This window comes from Conger conger, chromosome 7, assembly GCF_963514075.1.
Source record: "Conger conger chromosome 7, fConCon1.1, whole genome shotgun sequence".
Classification (NCBI taxonomy): domain Eukaryota; kingdom Metazoa; phylum Chordata; class Actinopteri; order Anguilliformes; family Congridae; genus Conger; species Conger conger.
The window spans coordinates 19534497-19552629 of NC_083766.1; the positions used below are offsets into that span (position 1 = coordinate 19534497).

An 18133-nucleotide genomic window follows, 5' to 3' on the forward strand; every position below is an offset into this window, starting at 1 on the left:
CTTCTTCAGAAATTGGCTCTGTTAGGGCACAGAGAATGTGTGACTGAGATTCTAAAAGAGAATTGAGTTTTAGATTCCAGGAAGAACATTTTGAACGAGAGGAGAGTTGGGGAAACGAGCTGGGGAAAAGAGCAAGCGTACTAGAGTTTAGAGGGTGTGAGAGAAATGAAAAGGCGAAACTGTCATCTGTCCTCCACTGAGGTCCTGCTCTCCATCCTCTTCTTTCTACTGCTGGCTGTGTGCTTGGGTCTTATTGTTGTCACTTGGCTCGCCTTGCACCCTGACAGTAAGACAAGACCTCCACTCTCTTTCTCTGTCTTTATTATCGTTATGTTATGCTTTTCTTAACCCTTGTGTTCACTTAAGAGCTTCCCTTTTTTACAGGTGGAAAATCCAGGTTCAGAAAGTAAAAGTCCTCCCTAGTATTTTGTTCTAATGACTCAGATTAGCTAAGTAGCACAATTATTCAGTCATGAGGTAGAACTAATTCATTATAAATCAGCTGGCTGAGTTAATGGGTGGAAGAAACACTTCAGTTTTAACCTTTTAAAACAGTTCTAAAATGACACTTTTGGGAAATGTTTTGCATAACCACTAACTAAACCAGTGTAAATATGGTTCTTGTTTTATGTTTCTATTTGTTGTTCATCATCTGTGTTTGCATTATGGATTTTTTTCCCCCCGTGGTTTATGGTTTCTTTGAATATAGTACGATAAAGATGAAAAATAATTTAGAAAGTTCATTCAAGATGATAAATATCAATAATTTACTGTTTAATTTTATGTTGATAAATATGATTTAGGCTACTCATGCTTGGATGTAAACCACATCCAAAAATGAATGACAGTTCCATTGTTAGATGTGAAAAGGGTAAATGGCAACATTACCATATTGTTTATATTGAGCTAAAGGAGGTATTCCATCTGAAGTCAATCACTTTCTGACCTCACCCTTTTAGATTTGAACACATTTTAAAATACATGTTAATCTATATGAGAGAGTGTTATAATGTGGTTTGATGAAGCTGAATGACCAACCATTTAGGAGGGAGGGCCCCTCAAACTTTACCCATATTAGACCCCACACCCTTCCTAAAGGCACAGATATCTCCTTCTAAAATACACCTACAAACAAGGTTATTCACAATTTAAATACTTTTTCAATACTCAAAAATACTGTAAATATATATGCAAATGTATATGCGATGTTTCATCCTCTGAGTGAAAGATTCTCAAAGGTGCAGTTATTGCTTAGGAATGATTATTTTTTTTTATTGCTCAGTCATGCACGGCCGTATGCTGTCTGATTGTTTGAGTGGCACAGATCAGTCAAACATGAATACTGCTCCTGTGATCTGCAGCACCAGATGAGACAGAAGTTAATCTGAGTGGCAGGCTGGTCATTTCCCAGGGTGCCATATTTACAGAGGAGCTTCACAACAAGTCATCACTGCAGTTCAAAGCTTTGGCCTTTGACGTGGAGCATCTGGTAAGAACATGCGAGTGCAGACATTTTCACTTCCTTTGTACCACAACCCTCCACCACTCCTCTGCTTGCACTCTTCCATTGAACTCACCTGTGTGCCAGTCATTACTTTCTATTCAAGCCAAACTGTACCACAGAAAAGATAGCACCAATCAGGGGAAGGACACACCTCTAACTGATCACAACTGGTAGCATGTAGGCCCCCAGTGAATGTATATAGGGGGTGTATATTTAAGCAATAACTTACGACAGGCAGTGGTATGTCGTAATTTTATCACAGCTACGGGGCATTGTCCGGCCCGACGCTCAGCAGAGTGTCACAACCCCCGTAGCTGTGATAAATTTAAAGTTAAAATAAAGTGAGTTATTGCTTTTATAAAATGGTTACCAAATATGAACATATAGATATTACAGACACAATCCAATTAAAAGCATTTTGTGTTAACAATGTCATTACAAGAATAATTGACACAAAAATAGTTCCCTGTCTGCCAGGCAGTTGCTATGTAACGTTAATAAACTCTAACCATGTTCTGCCAATCTCGCTAGCCTAGCTAGTTATCTTGCAAGCTCTCGTGAGATAGCAAACAACAGTTTTGCTTTTTTGATGTTCATTTGTATGTTCCCATTGTGCAAACACTGAAACTGTCCAACAGTGGGATCACATGGGTAGGTTTACTCATTTTATTATTTGGAGAAGGCCCCCAGCGTGGCGAGTGCTGCTCTGCTTTCTCCGGTCCACAACTTTCAGCTTCAGCCTGTATTCAGACTGAGTGTGTTTACAAGACAGTGCCACAGCACCAAGCCCACTTGCCCCCACTTTCCTGCCAATTTCCCCCTTCTGTTACCTTTCCATTTCTCATCTGCCCATTCTTTTTCTTTCTGTGACTCGCCTTATCCTTGTGCTCTCCCCTCTCATTCTCTCACTTCAGCCATTCTCCACATCGCAGGGATGGCAATGTGTTGGCCTTATTTATACAAGTATACAGGTGCAGCAATTTGTTTTATTAATCGAATGCTATTAAATGACCATTTTCTTATTAATTGCATTGAATTGGAGTAAAAATAGTCAAATTATCAGTGTGACATTATCATGTTCAATTTAATAGTTTTTTATGGGTAGGCTACACATTTTATACTGTTATGATATTTACTCTCAATATAGGCTACATGAAAAATAATTGACTATGAGGTGACTACACATTTTAGGAGACTGCAGGCTGTGACTATAAGCATGAATAGAAAGCGTATGCTATTGTGTGTGCACACACAATAGCATACGCTTTCTATTGGAAAAGGAAAAGGGCGACTGCGAGCGGTATCTTAAAGAGGTTCTTTGCTGTGAACAAGTGATCTTTAAAGAGGTTATTAGCATTAAGAGGCTTTCGGGAAACCCACCCCTGACTGATTCTTTTGTTTTCAGGTATCCAATATTTATTCTGGGAGCTCACTAGGAGAACAGTACAAGGCATGTATGGTGGCTGGCTTCAGGTGAGAATTTTCTTTCTTATGGTCATGGATCACACAGTCAATGCCTAATTAGCAAGGGAGCTAGGGAGGGACAGTTTCAATTAGTAGGATATTGACCTATATCAGGTCAATTGGCTCTGGTCAGTCTGCCTGTACAAGGTACCAGCCCTGTTGAACCTTTACAGTTACAGTACCTTTTTAAGTACAATAACTGTACAAGAATTGACCACGTTGACAGTTGCACATAAAAATCCAATGTCTGCTGTTCCTTGATGTATTGCAGCAGTGGAAGTGTGGTAGTGACCTTTGACCTCCACTTTGCTGGGCCAGTGGATGCAGAGGTGGCACAGCAACAGCTAGTGGTTGGGGTGCAGGCTGGAACTCAGGAAGCTCTGGTCATTGATGCTAAGAGCATTCTGATCACAGGTATGGGCCTCCAGCCCCACATGGGGGCGCTATCAGTGAAAGCAGTCATTCCACATATTATGGAGATAACTGAAAGGAACATCTTTTTGTCAGTATTCCATGACAAATACTGTTAATTTTTAATATATAAATTTAATGTATTATTGTTTTTAATGTATGATGATGTAATGCACATGAATTATGATAATGGAAGGGGTCTTATGTGCTAATACAGCTATATGTGACATCTCTGATGTGGAATACTTGTAAAAGAAAGTATTTCCATGCAGCTGAAGGAAAACTCCCAACAGAACGACCATCGATAACGACCGTCACAGTGCAGCCCAGTGAGCCCACCTCAGTTCCAGGTACAGTTCACAGGCATTGAATGTTCTGTTTAACCTTGATACTTTCTGTCCAATGATCCATCAGGATGACCCGCCACTGATTTCAAAATGTCCCTTTGGATCTTGTAGCTCAGTCTGTTGTAATATCTTTAGGGCAGTGTGCTTCTGGTCAGATGATATGTACCGATGGCCAAACATGCATTCCCAATGTGATGCTCTGTGACGGAGTATACGACTGTCCCAATGGCTCAGATGAAGATGAGATTCTCTGTGGTGAGTAACATACAATATTTGTGAGTAGTATGCAAGAAAATGCGAACTGCAGCTCAGGTTTGTCCTGTCTCCTGTCTCCATAGCAACAACCTGTGATGGAAAGTTCCTGCTGCTTGGCCCCACAGGCTCCTTCCATTCCAAAAACTTCCCACTGCCCTATGACAGTGATACTACATGTCGCTGGGTCATACGGTAGTCATACTCCCTCAACAATGCTATTATTCATACACTTTACATGCAGTACTATCACTGGCTACTCAAACATTTCCCACAAATATAACTTGGAAACTACTGCTTCTCACAAACATGTCTTGCACTCAATAATGCCACCATTCATAGTCTGCTCATCGTACTGAATTATCTGCCCTAGTTCAACACAGCTGTTATTCAAGCACTGCTCACTCTCAATGCTGACTCTTGCTTCCGATGACTCAGTCAACACTTGACAGTAACTGCCATGTAGGTCTTTTGCAAAATTAATACTAATTGTTGTTTTACTGTTTTCAGTGTTCAGGATGGATATGCCATACGTGTAGACTTCCAGTCATTTGACACTGAAGAGGATATTGATGTTCTCGATGTCTATGAGGGCATAGGCAAAAGCAAAAGCCTGATCAGTAAGTTGTAAACAGAGCACAGCTGTCTGAATTCCATTGTTGGAAAGCTAATCCAAAGTCCTATTCTATGCCTCACTTTCCCTGTGAGGCCCTGAGCAAATGAAATGTGTTACCGTGCAGCTTTTCTCCACTACAACAATTTTTACAACCTTCATCAATTCAGAATTCTGAAAACAAATTATCACTCATCGCCAACAGCCAAAATGATCACTGCCAAGCATTACCTGCTTCAAAAGAATCCACTTTGGGTGTTTACCAAATTTGTTTTGGGCATAAATATCCCAAATCCAGGCGAGAACTATGGATCACTCCCCTTTGGTTCGTTCGTTCCTTGGTTACGCTGTATTAGCTATACCACGGCATAAAAAAATAACCGACCACCCACGGCTAATACCGCATTCAGCTGAGACGTGACACGTGGGTGTGCATTAATTTTGTATACTGCCCTTCAGGTCAGTAAACGGTCCTCCCCGAGCACCACCCTGTCGGGCAGTTATTTCCTCACAACTGACGGTATTATCCCTTGCGTATTATGTGTCTGCCACAAGGGGGTGACAAAGTCATTATAACTTGCCTTAGTTCAGTTTGACCTACCACTAGCAGTCAGGAACTGCTTTCAATACTGAGTCACCATCACACTGTCGCAGATCTATGTAAGTCATTTATTTTATGTCTAAATGTGAATTTATTTAGTTTAACCGCGCAAGTCCAGAAGAGGAATCAGTGGCGTAACTAAGACCTATCGGACCCCGTGCAAATTATACTCCGGGCCCCCCACCCCTTCAATAACATTACCCACACTCACACTTGCAGCGCGCATGTACCAGCCATTCAGAACCACAGACAGTAGACAAAGCACAGGGATAAGCGCTAGCCAGTCCGCCGAACAGATAGCAGTAATGATACTAACAGACAGGAAACAACATCACAGTGTTATATTTGCCTACTCTTTCTAACGAATAATGCCTTAACGGTAAGGTAAAAAGCAAAAATGCTGCTCACTCATTTAAAAGGACACCCAGCGCAACTTGCGCTCCGCGAAATCATCAACCAAGCTCTACATGTCTAAATTCCTGGCTCTGTGAATTTCAAAGTATTGATAACCCAATTATCTCTCCTGTCCCATTCTGCTCCGTCATGATACATTATTCGTTTTTAGTGCAAGTGTTTAGCTGTGTCGGCAGTTGTATTAAAAAAATACTGTGCTTGCTAAGTATCTTTTTCAGTAACTTGGCTAACTAACAGTCTTACAAGTTATATTCATTAGATAGCTACCAACATAGCTATATCATAAATTAAATACGCTGGTTTATGAAAGTAAGATATAGGCTACCGTGCACTGTCAGTATTTAACCAGGCAAATTAACATACTTGTTCCAGAATTAACAAGTTAACTAGCTAGATTTAATAATGCAGAACATCCTTAGGGTAAGTTCCATGTTGCTTAGCTTAGGGTAACCAATATGAAGTAAGTATTTAGAATTTGTACTTGGTTCTTGGTTACTGTTTAACTTGCATTGATATTTTAACGATAGGCTACTCCCCGCTTCCTAACATGCCGGTCTGGGTCTGGGAATGTTGTTAGTAGGTTAATGCATTGCTCATATTAATAAGGCTAAATTGCTAAATGAATTAGGTGGCCCTATCCAGAGCGACATACATTGTACATCGTTGCTTTATAAATCACTCTGGATTGGACCATCTGATTGGATTGTAGCATCCAATTTGCTGCAATTCGATAAGCTTTTGGTTTTTAACCTACCCTGCATTTTTAAGCTACCCTGTCAGGTTCTTCCCCGGGATCTGTGTGGATTCTGTTCCATGAGGCCACTATTGAGTTCCTCTCAGACTTCATAAACAACCTGAAGGGATTCAATGCCACCTACAGGGAGGAAAACCTGCATGGCCTAACCAGTAAGTCTCTTCAGACACTGAAAGAGTGCAATCCATACTACAAATGTTTGCTGCTGAAGTAATGGTGGCTATCTGTCTCCTGCCAGATGCTGACAAGGTGAATTGCTCTTTTGAGGATGGTCTGTGTCTCTGGAGGCAGGACCAAACAGAGGACGGGGACTGGATGCGAGTCAATTTCCCTACATTTCCCCCTTTGACTGGGCCCAGCTTTGACCACACCCTGGGGAACCAATCAGGTAAAGATGCAGGATTACTTTGTACCACTGTAGTCATCACCAGGTGCAGGCATTGTCTTCATATGCCTATGCATTAATGTGTATGCCACTGCAGCATATTCTGCCAGGAGTGAGCAGACTTGTAAATGTCATTTGATGATGTTTTAGGGTACTACATCGTCACCCCGGGAGGACCTGGTACATGGGAAAAGAGCTTTCGGATTTACAGCCTCCCATTGACTCATTCAAAAGAGCCAATGTGCCTGAGCTTCTGGTTGGTGATGTCTTTTTTGACTAATGTCTGTTAAGAATGGGAAATCAGTGAAATCAGTGATCTTGAATTTAAAGTCTATCAGTGATGTTGAATTTAGACTATTTTTTATTTTTTAGACTTCTACTGCTGTAGCCTATCCACTTGGAGTAATGATGCGTTGTGTGTTCAGAAGTGCTTTTCTGTATACCACTGTTGTAATGTGTGGTTATTTGCATTACTGTCACCTTCCTGTCCACATTCTCATTCTTTGCAAACTCTAGAGGCTAGTGTGAGTGAAAATCCCAGGAGATCAGTTTCTGAGATACTCAAACCACCCTGTCTGCCACCAACAATCACAAAGTCACTTAGATCACATTTTTTCCACATTCTGTTGGTTGATGTGAACATTAACTGAAGCTCCTGACCTGTATCTACTTGATTGTTTGCATTGAACTGCTGCCACACAATTGGCTGATTAGATAATCACATGAATAAGTAGCTGTAATGAAGTAAAAATGTTCCTAATAAAGTACTCGGTGAGCGTTGTAGTGTAGCGGTTAAGGTAAAATGACTGGGACACCCAAGGTTGGTGGTTCTAATCCCGGTGTAGCCACAATAAGATCCGCACAGCCGTTGGGCCCTAGGGCAAGGCCCTTAACCCTGCATTGCTCCAGGGGAGGATTGTCTCCTGCTTAGTCTAATCAACTGTACGTCGCTCTGGATAAGAGCGTCTGCCAAATGCCAATTATGTAATGTAATGTGTAGCTAAAGCAACAAACATATTCATGTTGTCTGATGCTCCAGGTATCACATGTACGGAGTGGATGTATGGTTATTGAAGGTGTTTGTGGAAAATCAGACCATAGCCACAGTGGTCTTCCAGAAAGAGGGAAATTACGGGGACCAATGGAATTATGGACAGGCTACTCTGAATGATACAGCAGACCTAACGGTCAGTACTCCCAGAATCTCTGTTGTAATGCTAGTCCGTTGTGAATAGGACATAAGACAAACTTTGGAATATTCCAGTACAATCTTGCTTTATATCTAAGCATGGACAACCTTCCTCAAAATTAAACAAAGTAAATTTGGGTGTAGTGTTCCTCTCTGACGAGAACATCGGATTCCTTGTGTTCTCCAGGAGGGCTTTGTTACCTGGTTATTTATACCTTTTCTGTGTTAACTAAGGTACTGAGTTCAGCAAGCAAGCTCTGAACAATGGTTGGCAAGCATACTAATGTTCCATAAAGGTTGTGCTTTTAATATCTTGTCAACACCTGTGGAAAACTTTGCATGGTGTTTTGCCTGATGGGTGTATGATGTGTGTTGCTTACCCAATATTCTCTAGGTGGTTTTTGAGGCTCAGAAGAAAGGGGGGTTAAAAAATGATATTGCTTTGGATGACATTAGCCTCACAAATGGTCCCTGTGAGGAAGGAGTCTATCCAGATCCTACCCCTGTACCCATCCCAACGACTCCTCCACCCATTCCTCGTATGTTATAACCACACAAACCTACTACCTCTTTGTCATAACTTCCTGACCTATTATCTATGCATCACACCAGCATGACTTCCCCTCCCCTTCACAGATTCATAAAACTGACATTACGTTCCTGTCAATTCATACAATTCATTTTAATCCCTTTCCCATATTGATGTCCCATTTCCCATCACACAAATTCATTAGACTTGCACAACCTGTTTTTCTTACAGTATGTTTTTTAAATTTTATTTCATTTTACTCCATGTATGTGAAACACTTTGGGTTACATGTTTTAAATAAAAGGTACTATACAAATATTTATGTTCCACATTATGTATGTAGCCTTCTCATAACCAGTAAAAAACCCTCTTACACCTCTATACTCAACCCATCGTCACACCCAGTGGCTTGTGTGTGTGATTTGCCGTGTATTCCTTCTGCTCTCTTAGCGGACTGCGGTGGACCATTTGACCTTTGGGAGCCAAACTCCACCTTCAGCTCCCCCAATTATCCAAGCTCTTACGGAAACAGAGCATCCTGTGAGTGCCTTTCTCTCTCGCACACATCTCCCTGTCTTCTGCAAGCACAGTATAATAGTGACCTGGCTGTCTGCCCACATTTTAATGTTCTCTGTGCTTTACATATTACATGTATATTGTGTATGCTTTGGACACATACTGTAGGTGTGTGGACCCTCCACGGAGGGGAAGGGAAAAATATCCAACTGCACTTCTCGGATTTTGACGTGGAAGCTACGTTTGACATGGTTGAGGTGCGAGATGGAGCTGGAGGAAGTTCGGAGTTGCTTGGTAAGTCCCACTTAATGTTCCTTCATTCCACTAACAACCCTGTGTCACTGCTCACACATATCCAGACTATTTGACTTTATTAGATCATATTTTGTTTTGCCACTCATTACCCCCTTGACACAACACTGCCTCTTTTCTGATCTTATCTAAGCCCATATTGTACAGCCAAAATGTACACCTACTGTTTCACCTAATCACCTTTCAAAAGCTGCATCTCCTACTGACTTCCCTTCATTTGACATCTGACTATTTCCATATCAGGTGTCTTCACTGGAAGTGATACATCAATTGCAGATGTGTTCTCCACAACCAATCAGATGACTGTTATGTTCTTCTCGGACCAGTCAGGATATGGCAGGGGATTCCATGCCAATTTCACCTCTGGCTTCAGGCTAGGTCAGCCTGGTAAGGTTTGGCACTAACTACCGTATATTAAAATGGAATGAAAACAAGGACATTTGAAAATGAGGTTTGTCTGTGTGTTTATGTGTGAGCTTGTGAATACTTAATGAAGTATAACCACCTAATGATGTAATACTAATTTTACCAGAGCCCTGTACTGCTGGACATTATCAGTGTCGGTCTGGAGCTTGTATTTCAAACACTAGTGTTTGTGACAGTCACCCAGACTGCTCCGATGCCTCCGATGAAGCTGAATGTGGTGAGTAGACATCATCTCCCACTCTCATAGAACAGAGTGGATATCATCTCCCACACTCATAGAGCAGAGTGGATATCATCTCCCACACTCATAGAGCAGAGTGGATATCATCTCCCACTCCCATAGAGCAGAGTGGATGTCATCTCCCACTCTCATAGAGCAGAGTGGATATCACCTCCCACACTCATAGAGCAGAGTGGATATCATCTCCCACTCTCATAGAGCAGAGTGGATATCATCTCCCACTCTCATAGAGCAGAGTGGATATCATCTCCCACTCTCATAGAGCAGAGTGGATATCATCTCCCACACTCATAGAAGAGAGTGGATATCATCTCCCACACTCATAGAGCAGAGTGGATATCATCTCCCACACTCAGAGCAGAGTGGATATCATCTCCCACAGTCATAGAGCAGAGTGGATATCATCTTCCACACTCACAGAGCAGAGTGGATATCATCTCCCACACTCACAGAGCAGAGTGGATATCATCTTTCACACTCATAGAGAAAGTTATTGGCATTTGTCAATATGAGGAACGGAGTTGTGCCAACTAAACTCTGCTAACCAAACTCAACCTAAGGAATGGCCTGTAGTTCACTTTGTTAATTCCTTTAATGAATTTAAAAGCCTCAATTAATAGCACTCTCTTACACTCATAATTCCAATGAGGTTTGCCAAACTCAGTCAGTCTTCATGCCGCTGTCTTCATGCCACCCTTCCAAAGAGTTTGTTGGTATGGAGGTGCCATTTTATGATTTTTTCTGGGACCTTCCCTCACCATCTGTGAGGATACTGTCCGTGGGGATAATATGCGCTTGTGTCCTCTTCCTGCCAAGTTTGCAATCATTCCATATGTTTTTATTAAATGTATTACCCTTACAGTACTAAGTGGTATGTTTAATTGTTCATGTGTTTAACAGTTTTTTTGTCCCCATTTGGTTTTTACGGCAAAAGTTAAAGCTACAGTTTCTTTTTATTTTATTGCACTTACAGTGCTAAGTGGTATTTCTAAGTGTTTATGTATTTCTTTGTACATCTGTATCTTCTGAATTGACAGTTCTTTGGATTTTCCATGCTGATGGTTATTTATATTGTCAACATAACACTCTGAGTGAAAAGTTGAATCTGTGAAAAATGTACATGAATTTCTGAATTTCTTGGTATTTGGTATGTCCCCCAGCTTTAATAGCAGTGTGCACTCGAGCTGGCACAGACTCCAAAATTTGATCATCCATGTTATCCCAGTATTATTTGACAATATTCCAAAGACCATCTTGTGATGTTACTGCTTGGCTTTTGTCAGTCTTCCAGTTGTCCCCATAAGCGTTCAGTGGGGTTTAAGTCAGGTGATTGTGGATTGTGCAGCACTCCTTGCTCTTCTTTGGTCTTCAAGTAGTTCTTGCATAGATTTGAGGTAACTTTATCTTGTTTAAAGAGTTTAAAAATCCGAAAACTGTTTATTTCCACGATTATATAAAAAATAATTCCCAGATTTTCAATGTGGTCTCAGACTTTTTGACCCCACTGTATTGAAATAAAAGTAAATAGTTTTCCTATATGTTTGAACATAACATATATATCATTATTCATGTTGTTTATTATATGCAGCCTTTTCCCTCCATTTTTATTAAGGGTACCAATAATTCTGGAGCCCACTTTATACGATGAGCTGGGCACTCAAACTGTAGTTAAGTTGTTAAAGCAGACCAAATATACTGCATGTGTATATGGGCAGGTAAGATATTAAACAATTCCAAACAGGTTTCCCTGATGATTCATACAGCCAGGAACTCAGGTCTAACTATTGGCCCGTGTTTCTGCAAAATGCAAATTTCTCTCTAACTGTATCAGATGTGTATGCGTGCAGTTTGTCTACATGTTACCATAGTGGAGCCTTGTGCTTGTATGCCTGATATTGTATATTTGTTGCAATACATACTCATATAGACTCTACTGATCAAAGATGAAATATACTCATACATACATACATACATACATACATATTATATTTCTAAAAGTTATATTTATAAAAGGTATTTTGAAAAGTTGGAGTGGATTGCGGATAGCAAGATATTTGTGAAGAACAAACACTGTGGTTCTCTGTCACAGTGAACCTCCAGTCAGGCAATGGAACCATCAATCAGCTGCAGCTCCAGGTTCAGAACTCATGGCACACTGTGTGTGCTGATAACTGGACAACACAGCTCTCCAGGTTCCTGTGCAACTATTTGGGTTTTCGGTGAGTTACAGCTGTACGTTGGTCTAAAGGGAATTCTAGTTGTATCATGGCCTAGTGAGACTTATATTATAGCTGTGTCATGATCAAGCAAGAGTCTAAGCTGTGGAATGATCTTGGGAGCTCATAGTGAGTCACAGCTGCATCATGACCTAGTAAGTATGTGTGCGTGTGTGTATTTCAGGGCAGGAAATGCTTCTATGGTGCCCCTCTCTGAAGGAAATGGCTCCTTCATCACTTTGATTCCCATGAGCAATGGCTCTCTGGACATCGAACTAAGGTAAACTAAATATCAAAATGTACCAATAATTGTACAGTGGATCCTTTAATCAAATCACACATAAGGGAGCGACAGCCTAAACTCATATCACCAAACAGTACAATACAGATGCCAAACAATGACTCAATCCCCAAGGTAAGAGCAAGGAATGAATTCATACACCATCATACCATGCACATAAAGTGGTTGTCTTTTCCATTATATTTCAGAAATATTTGGGAAAGACTGATAATGAGTTTGAACAGGTCTACTAGTACCACGATTAATAAATGGGTACTGTGAACTTTTGTAGTCATTTTATCCTTGCTTTTCCAATTATTTTAAATTGGTCAGTATCCCCAATTAAATATGTTAATTAAATGTTTTGTTACAACACACAATGCTTCTTCATCCGGACAGCATAATAATGGATGTGATCTAAAAGTATGAAAAAACTGTTACAAATCAGTGGTCATGTTAATGCAGGATACTGCATTTTTACATAGAAAAAGGATCCAAAATGGTGGAAAGAATAAACAGTGTTCTTTAAATGCTGATCACTTTGACTTGAATCACAACAAAATAATTACTCCTGTGTACCACTACAGTGGCTTCGGAAAGTATTCAGATCCCTTCACTTTTTGCACACTTGATTGTGTTAAGTTGATAAAATTGCCATTTCTGTCCATCAATCTACACTCAACCTATAATGGCAAAGTGAAAACATGTCTTTAGAAATTTTTATTAAATTTATTAAAAATATAAAACTAAAATCTCTAATGTATATAAGTATTCAGACCCTTAATTCAGTACTTTGTAGAAGCCCCTTTCGCAGCAATTACAGCTTCAAGTCTTTCAAGCTTTACACACTTGGTTTTAGGCAGTTTATCCCATTCAGATCTTCTCAAGTTATGTCTGCCATCTTCAGGTCTCTCCACAGATCTTCTTTGGGGCTCAAAGCTTTAGAAATGGTTTTATACCCTTTCCATAATATATGCCTCACCACGGGTGTACAGAGAGTTCCTTGCACTTCATGGCTTGGATTTGTCCTGACATGCATTATTCTGAACTGAATTATTCCTCGACAATCAAAAAAACAAAACATTATTTGTAGTTTATTTAATCCCGCTTATTTAATTAATAAGTGTCATTAAGAAATTAAGAACACTCACACACACTTTATGAATGTATGCATTGTGCTGTTATTGTGAGTTGGCAGATTATGGTTTGTCATTTTTACCAGAACGTAAGTGAATTAGTGTTAAACACAGAACATGTTTCCCAAAGACGTAGCACTCCATGGGCTAGCACAACCATTTATTGTATTTAATGTATGCTTTATTTCCCAGTGATGTATGTGCTGGTGGGATGGCTGTATCTCTACAATGTGACAACAAGCGTAAGTATGAAGTTACTTTCTTGTTCCCATTAATTCACTTTCTCTCTTATTCATGCACACACACCCACCAATAACCATGTGCACGCACACACACCCACTCTAACATACACATGCACAAATACCCACCCACAACCACACACATACACACATGCAAACACGCTTACCCACAACCCACAAGCATACACGCACATGCACACACACACACACACACACAGGCACACAGTTCCCTGTAAATGTTTGGCATTTATATAGCACTTTTATACAACGCACTGTACTGATGCTTCTCATTCACTCATTCATACACACGCTCACACACCAACGGCGATTGGCTGCCATGCAAGACACCAACCAGCTTGTCAGGAGCATTTGGGGGTTAGGTATCTTGCTCTGGGACACTTCGACACACTCAGGGCGGGATCGAACCGGCAACCCCCGACTGCCAGACGATTACTCTTACCGCCAATGTCGTCCCCTGTAGCAGCCTTGTAGTAACCTTTCTTCCCACACTGAACACATAATGAGCTGGCCTCTCTATGCAATAGCGTGTGGCATTCAAATGGTCCAATGGTCAGAAGGAGGGATGGAAAGGAGAGAGGGAAGAGAAGCCAATGAGGAGCAGGAAGATGATGACAGCAGCAGAGTGGTTGGAGGCACTGATGCGCGGGAAGGGGTGTGGCCATGGATAGTGTCTCTGCACTGGAGAGGGCGTCATGTCTGTGGAGCCTCGCTGATTGACAGGGAGTGGCTGATCACTGCTGCACACTGTGTCTATGGGTATGTACCATCCCATGTCTGGAACTTTCCATTACTTTCACCTTCACCTGTGCCTCACTTGCTTAAACAGTTGTTGTTGTTGGTCTCACCTGTCTGTGTCTGTTTCAGCTGCCTGTATAGCTAATTGTTTCTGTGTATCAACTGTCAAATGTACAGTATGTATGTGTCTGTGTCTGTTTCAACTGTTTCTAGCTGTGTCAACTGCATTTTAGCTGTATGTAGTCTAGCCTGTAGCTCTCACCTCTTGTTTACCTATTTTTAAGTCTGGATGATTTGTATGTATATGTTTCTCTTGACTGTATGTAGTTTCTCAGCAGTGACATTCATTTTCCCCTCCCTCCTTATTTTCTGACCCTGCAGGAAGAATGTGCACATCTCTGGCTGGAAGGCCTTGTTAGGCCTCCATCGACAGGGGGGTCCACCATCCCTGCACAAAGAGACCAGACAGGTTGACCGGATCATCTTCAACAAGATCTACAACAGGAGGACCAAGGATGGTGACATTGCTATGATGCACCTGGAGACACCGGTCAACTTTACAGGTGTGCATACAGCTTAAAGCATATTACTCAAGTACTTTGTGTGTCTGAAAGTCAAATAATCCCCTCCATGTTTGAGAGATTTATTTTACTTCATCTAACAGGCTACATTCATTATTGTATTCAAGGTGCGTTTAAGATTAATACAGGTAATGGAAGCCGCAAGTCGCATTGAGATGGAAAAGTTCTCAACATCCCTACCCTTAAGCATAATAATATTTACTGGCAGGACATCATCCCATCTCTGGGCAGAATAGTCATCCTGTAGTCATTCTTTCTTTCTCACAGACTCTCTTCCACAACACCCATTTTTTTAAGGTGCTCACTTCAAAAAGACTTTGTCTTTGGTTCATCTGTTTTTTTATTGTTTAACTAAGTACCTACCCATCTCTCATCGTGTCTGCTCTATCTAGACTACATCCAACCCATCTGTCTCCCAGACAATGATGAACCAGGGAGGAAATGCTTCATTGCAGGCTGGGGAAGAGTGGCTGAGCAAGGCAAGTTGCTCTCAGCAGTTGGCAAAAACTTCAGCAACTGCATTAACACAAAACTGAATACGGGCTGCTGGTTGGCCCATTTGGTTGAGGCATCACGCTGTGGTGCATGGATGAGCCTCATGTCCTGTCATTGAATCCAGACCGTGCCAGTACTGAATGTGCCTGATAGCTCCATACGGTGTTGAGCAATTGCCGATAGCATGGACCAAGGTATGGCAGGTTTCAGTTTGATATCTAGTGACCCCCACTAGTCAATTGGGAACCTGTGGACTGCATATGAAAGCCGCTTATGAAAGGTCTTCCTCCGACTCCACTCTGCTCTATGCAAGCTTTAGCTGTTGTCCATGGTGTGAAAAGAAACAGTTGGCAACATCATGTGTTAGAAGGAGAACCCTCCCAAATTAGCAATGTTGTTTGTAGCATGAACACAGCTAGTTACAGTTGAATGTTGCAAATTAGGGCAGGAATTGGAGATGCTCAGTCCCACATTAGGCGTCAAATAAATAAAAAAAAAGAAAAAGGAAAAAAACTTGAATGCAGCATAGTTCAGCACTGATAACAAGGCACAGCCCATTCAATCAGGAGCAGTATCATATTAGAGACCACTCAAATAGTAGTACAGCTATACATTCTGCTGACTGTGCAGGCTCTCCATAATGTAACACATGACAATGCTACACCTTGATTACCACCCAGTGATGTTAAGGGGTTAAAAAAAAGGAAGCACATGTTTCTTTGATGATGTAACATACATCACCCGCCAACTCGAGAACCCCCTCACTAATAGAATATAAACACTTCTGTCCTGCCCTTAGGTTCAGTGGCAGATGTACTGCAGGAAGCAGCCGTACCCCTGTTGAGTCAGGCCGTGTGCAAGAAGCAGCTGCCTGAGTATAACATCACTGCCAGGATGGTGTGTGCTGGGTACCTTGAAGGGGGTGTGGACTCCTGTCAGGTGAGACCAACACTCTTTCCACGCTAGCAGTGTGATTTTGTATCCCAACAACTCTGATTAATCGTGCAGCTTTCACAAGCTTTCTCAAACTCACTTCTCCACCCTTCACAATCTCAGACCCACTCCTCTATCTTTCACAATCTCAAACCCATTCCTCTACCTTTCACAATCTCAAACCCACTCCTCTACCTTTCACAATCTCAAACCCACTCCTCTACCTTTCACAATCTCAAACCCACTCCTCTACCTTTCACAGTCTAAAACTTTGTTGACAATATTGGTGTACATGTATTTACAGTGTATGTGTGTACCTGTGTAGTGTGCATGAAGATGTATTTGTATTTCTATGTATGCATACATGGACACCCTGGCAGCTACTGCTGCTGTGTTGTGTTTCAGGGAGACTCAGGGGGGCCCCTCATGTGCTACCAAGATGGACACTGGACATTGGTAGGGGTGACTTCGTTTGGAGTAGGATGTGGCCGCCCCGAGAGACCTGGGGTGTATGCTCTGGTTTCTGAGTTCACCAACTGGGTGGCAGAGGTCAGACGCTTTTCCTGAAACTGGGACTAGAGATGCACTTCCTGACAAGTGAACTGAGGAAGACAAATGAAATATTTGTAACATAAACATAAATAGTGATATTATGAAATATTACAACAAGTTTCTACAATGTTATTGTAGGCAATTCATAATCAATATAATTGTTGGTTGTCTATTAATACATAGCAGAAATCATATCAGTTAATTTGGGCATAGAAAAGCAATATTAAGACATTTTTGTATTTAATTTAAAAAAGTTACATATTACTGTAAGCAATTGACTACTTTTTATATAAAAACATGATCAAGGCTCTCTGAGATCAGAAGCAAGGAGCCAACCAAAGTCTGAAGCCAACCAAAGTCTGCAGAAGAACTGTGGCACGTTCTCCCTGCTGACTGTCTTATAGAACTGCAGGACAGCGTTGGCTATCTCAGAGAAGTGATACAGTTTTAACGCTGAAGGGTGGTCACAAAAAATATTGATTTGATTCAGTTTTTAACTATTCTGTCAAATTACTAAAATGAAATGTAAAATGTATAATATGTTTATTTAGGACCTTTCATTGAATTATTTTTGAAAGAATCTTATCTGTACAGAATGCTGAAGATTTTTGCACAGTACTGTATATATCTATTGTATGCCTTACTGATCCAGTTCTGTTTATAATAAAAACACTATCTAATTTCTATTTCTTGTCAGACTGTGTTTGAAGACTTTAAAGGTAAATCTGTGAATGGCTTCAAACTACATTGAATATAGTATGTATTAACCATAAGATAATTCAAATGCATTGCAATATCAACTTATCTCAGTTTCCATCTATACCTATGTGGGGATTGAATGGCTGTTTATTACAGTATGGAACACATTTGTTGGCTAAATGGTTTTAAGTCATCAAGGGTCCAAGGTATCAAATGAGCCTCAAACAACTGTGCTGCTGTCAGATATGTAGTAGATACGATTGTAGTACCTCTTGCAGCAGAATGAAA

The 18133-nt window shown here is 40.9% G+C and overlaps 1 protein-coding gene across 1 annotated transcript; it reads left to right on the plus strand.

The window, feature by feature from the left end:
- The first annotated feature begins 165 nt into the window (after positions 1–165).
- Positions 166–17196, plus strand: tmprss15 (transmembrane serine protease 15). Its single transcript, XM_061249337.1, has 25 exons — positions 166–286; positions 1362–1489; positions 2910–2977; positions 3240–3382; positions 3652–3729; positions 3862–3981; positions 4065–4173; positions 4489–4598; positions 6375–6512; positions 6599–6748; positions 6896–7001; positions 7785–7932; positions 8329–8473; positions 8914–9003; positions 9148–9273; positions 9535–9678; positions 9824–9934; positions 12048–12177; positions 12359–12454; positions 13783–13832; positions 14375–14606; positions 14967–15148; positions 15559–15645; positions 16461–16600; positions 17000–17196. Exons 1-25 carry the CDS (start codon positions 166–168, stop codon positions 17159–17161), a joined length of 3114 nt encoding a protein of 1037 aa, XP_061105321.1. The 3' UTR covers positions 17162–17196.
- Positions 17197–18133: the final 937 nt, after the last annotated feature.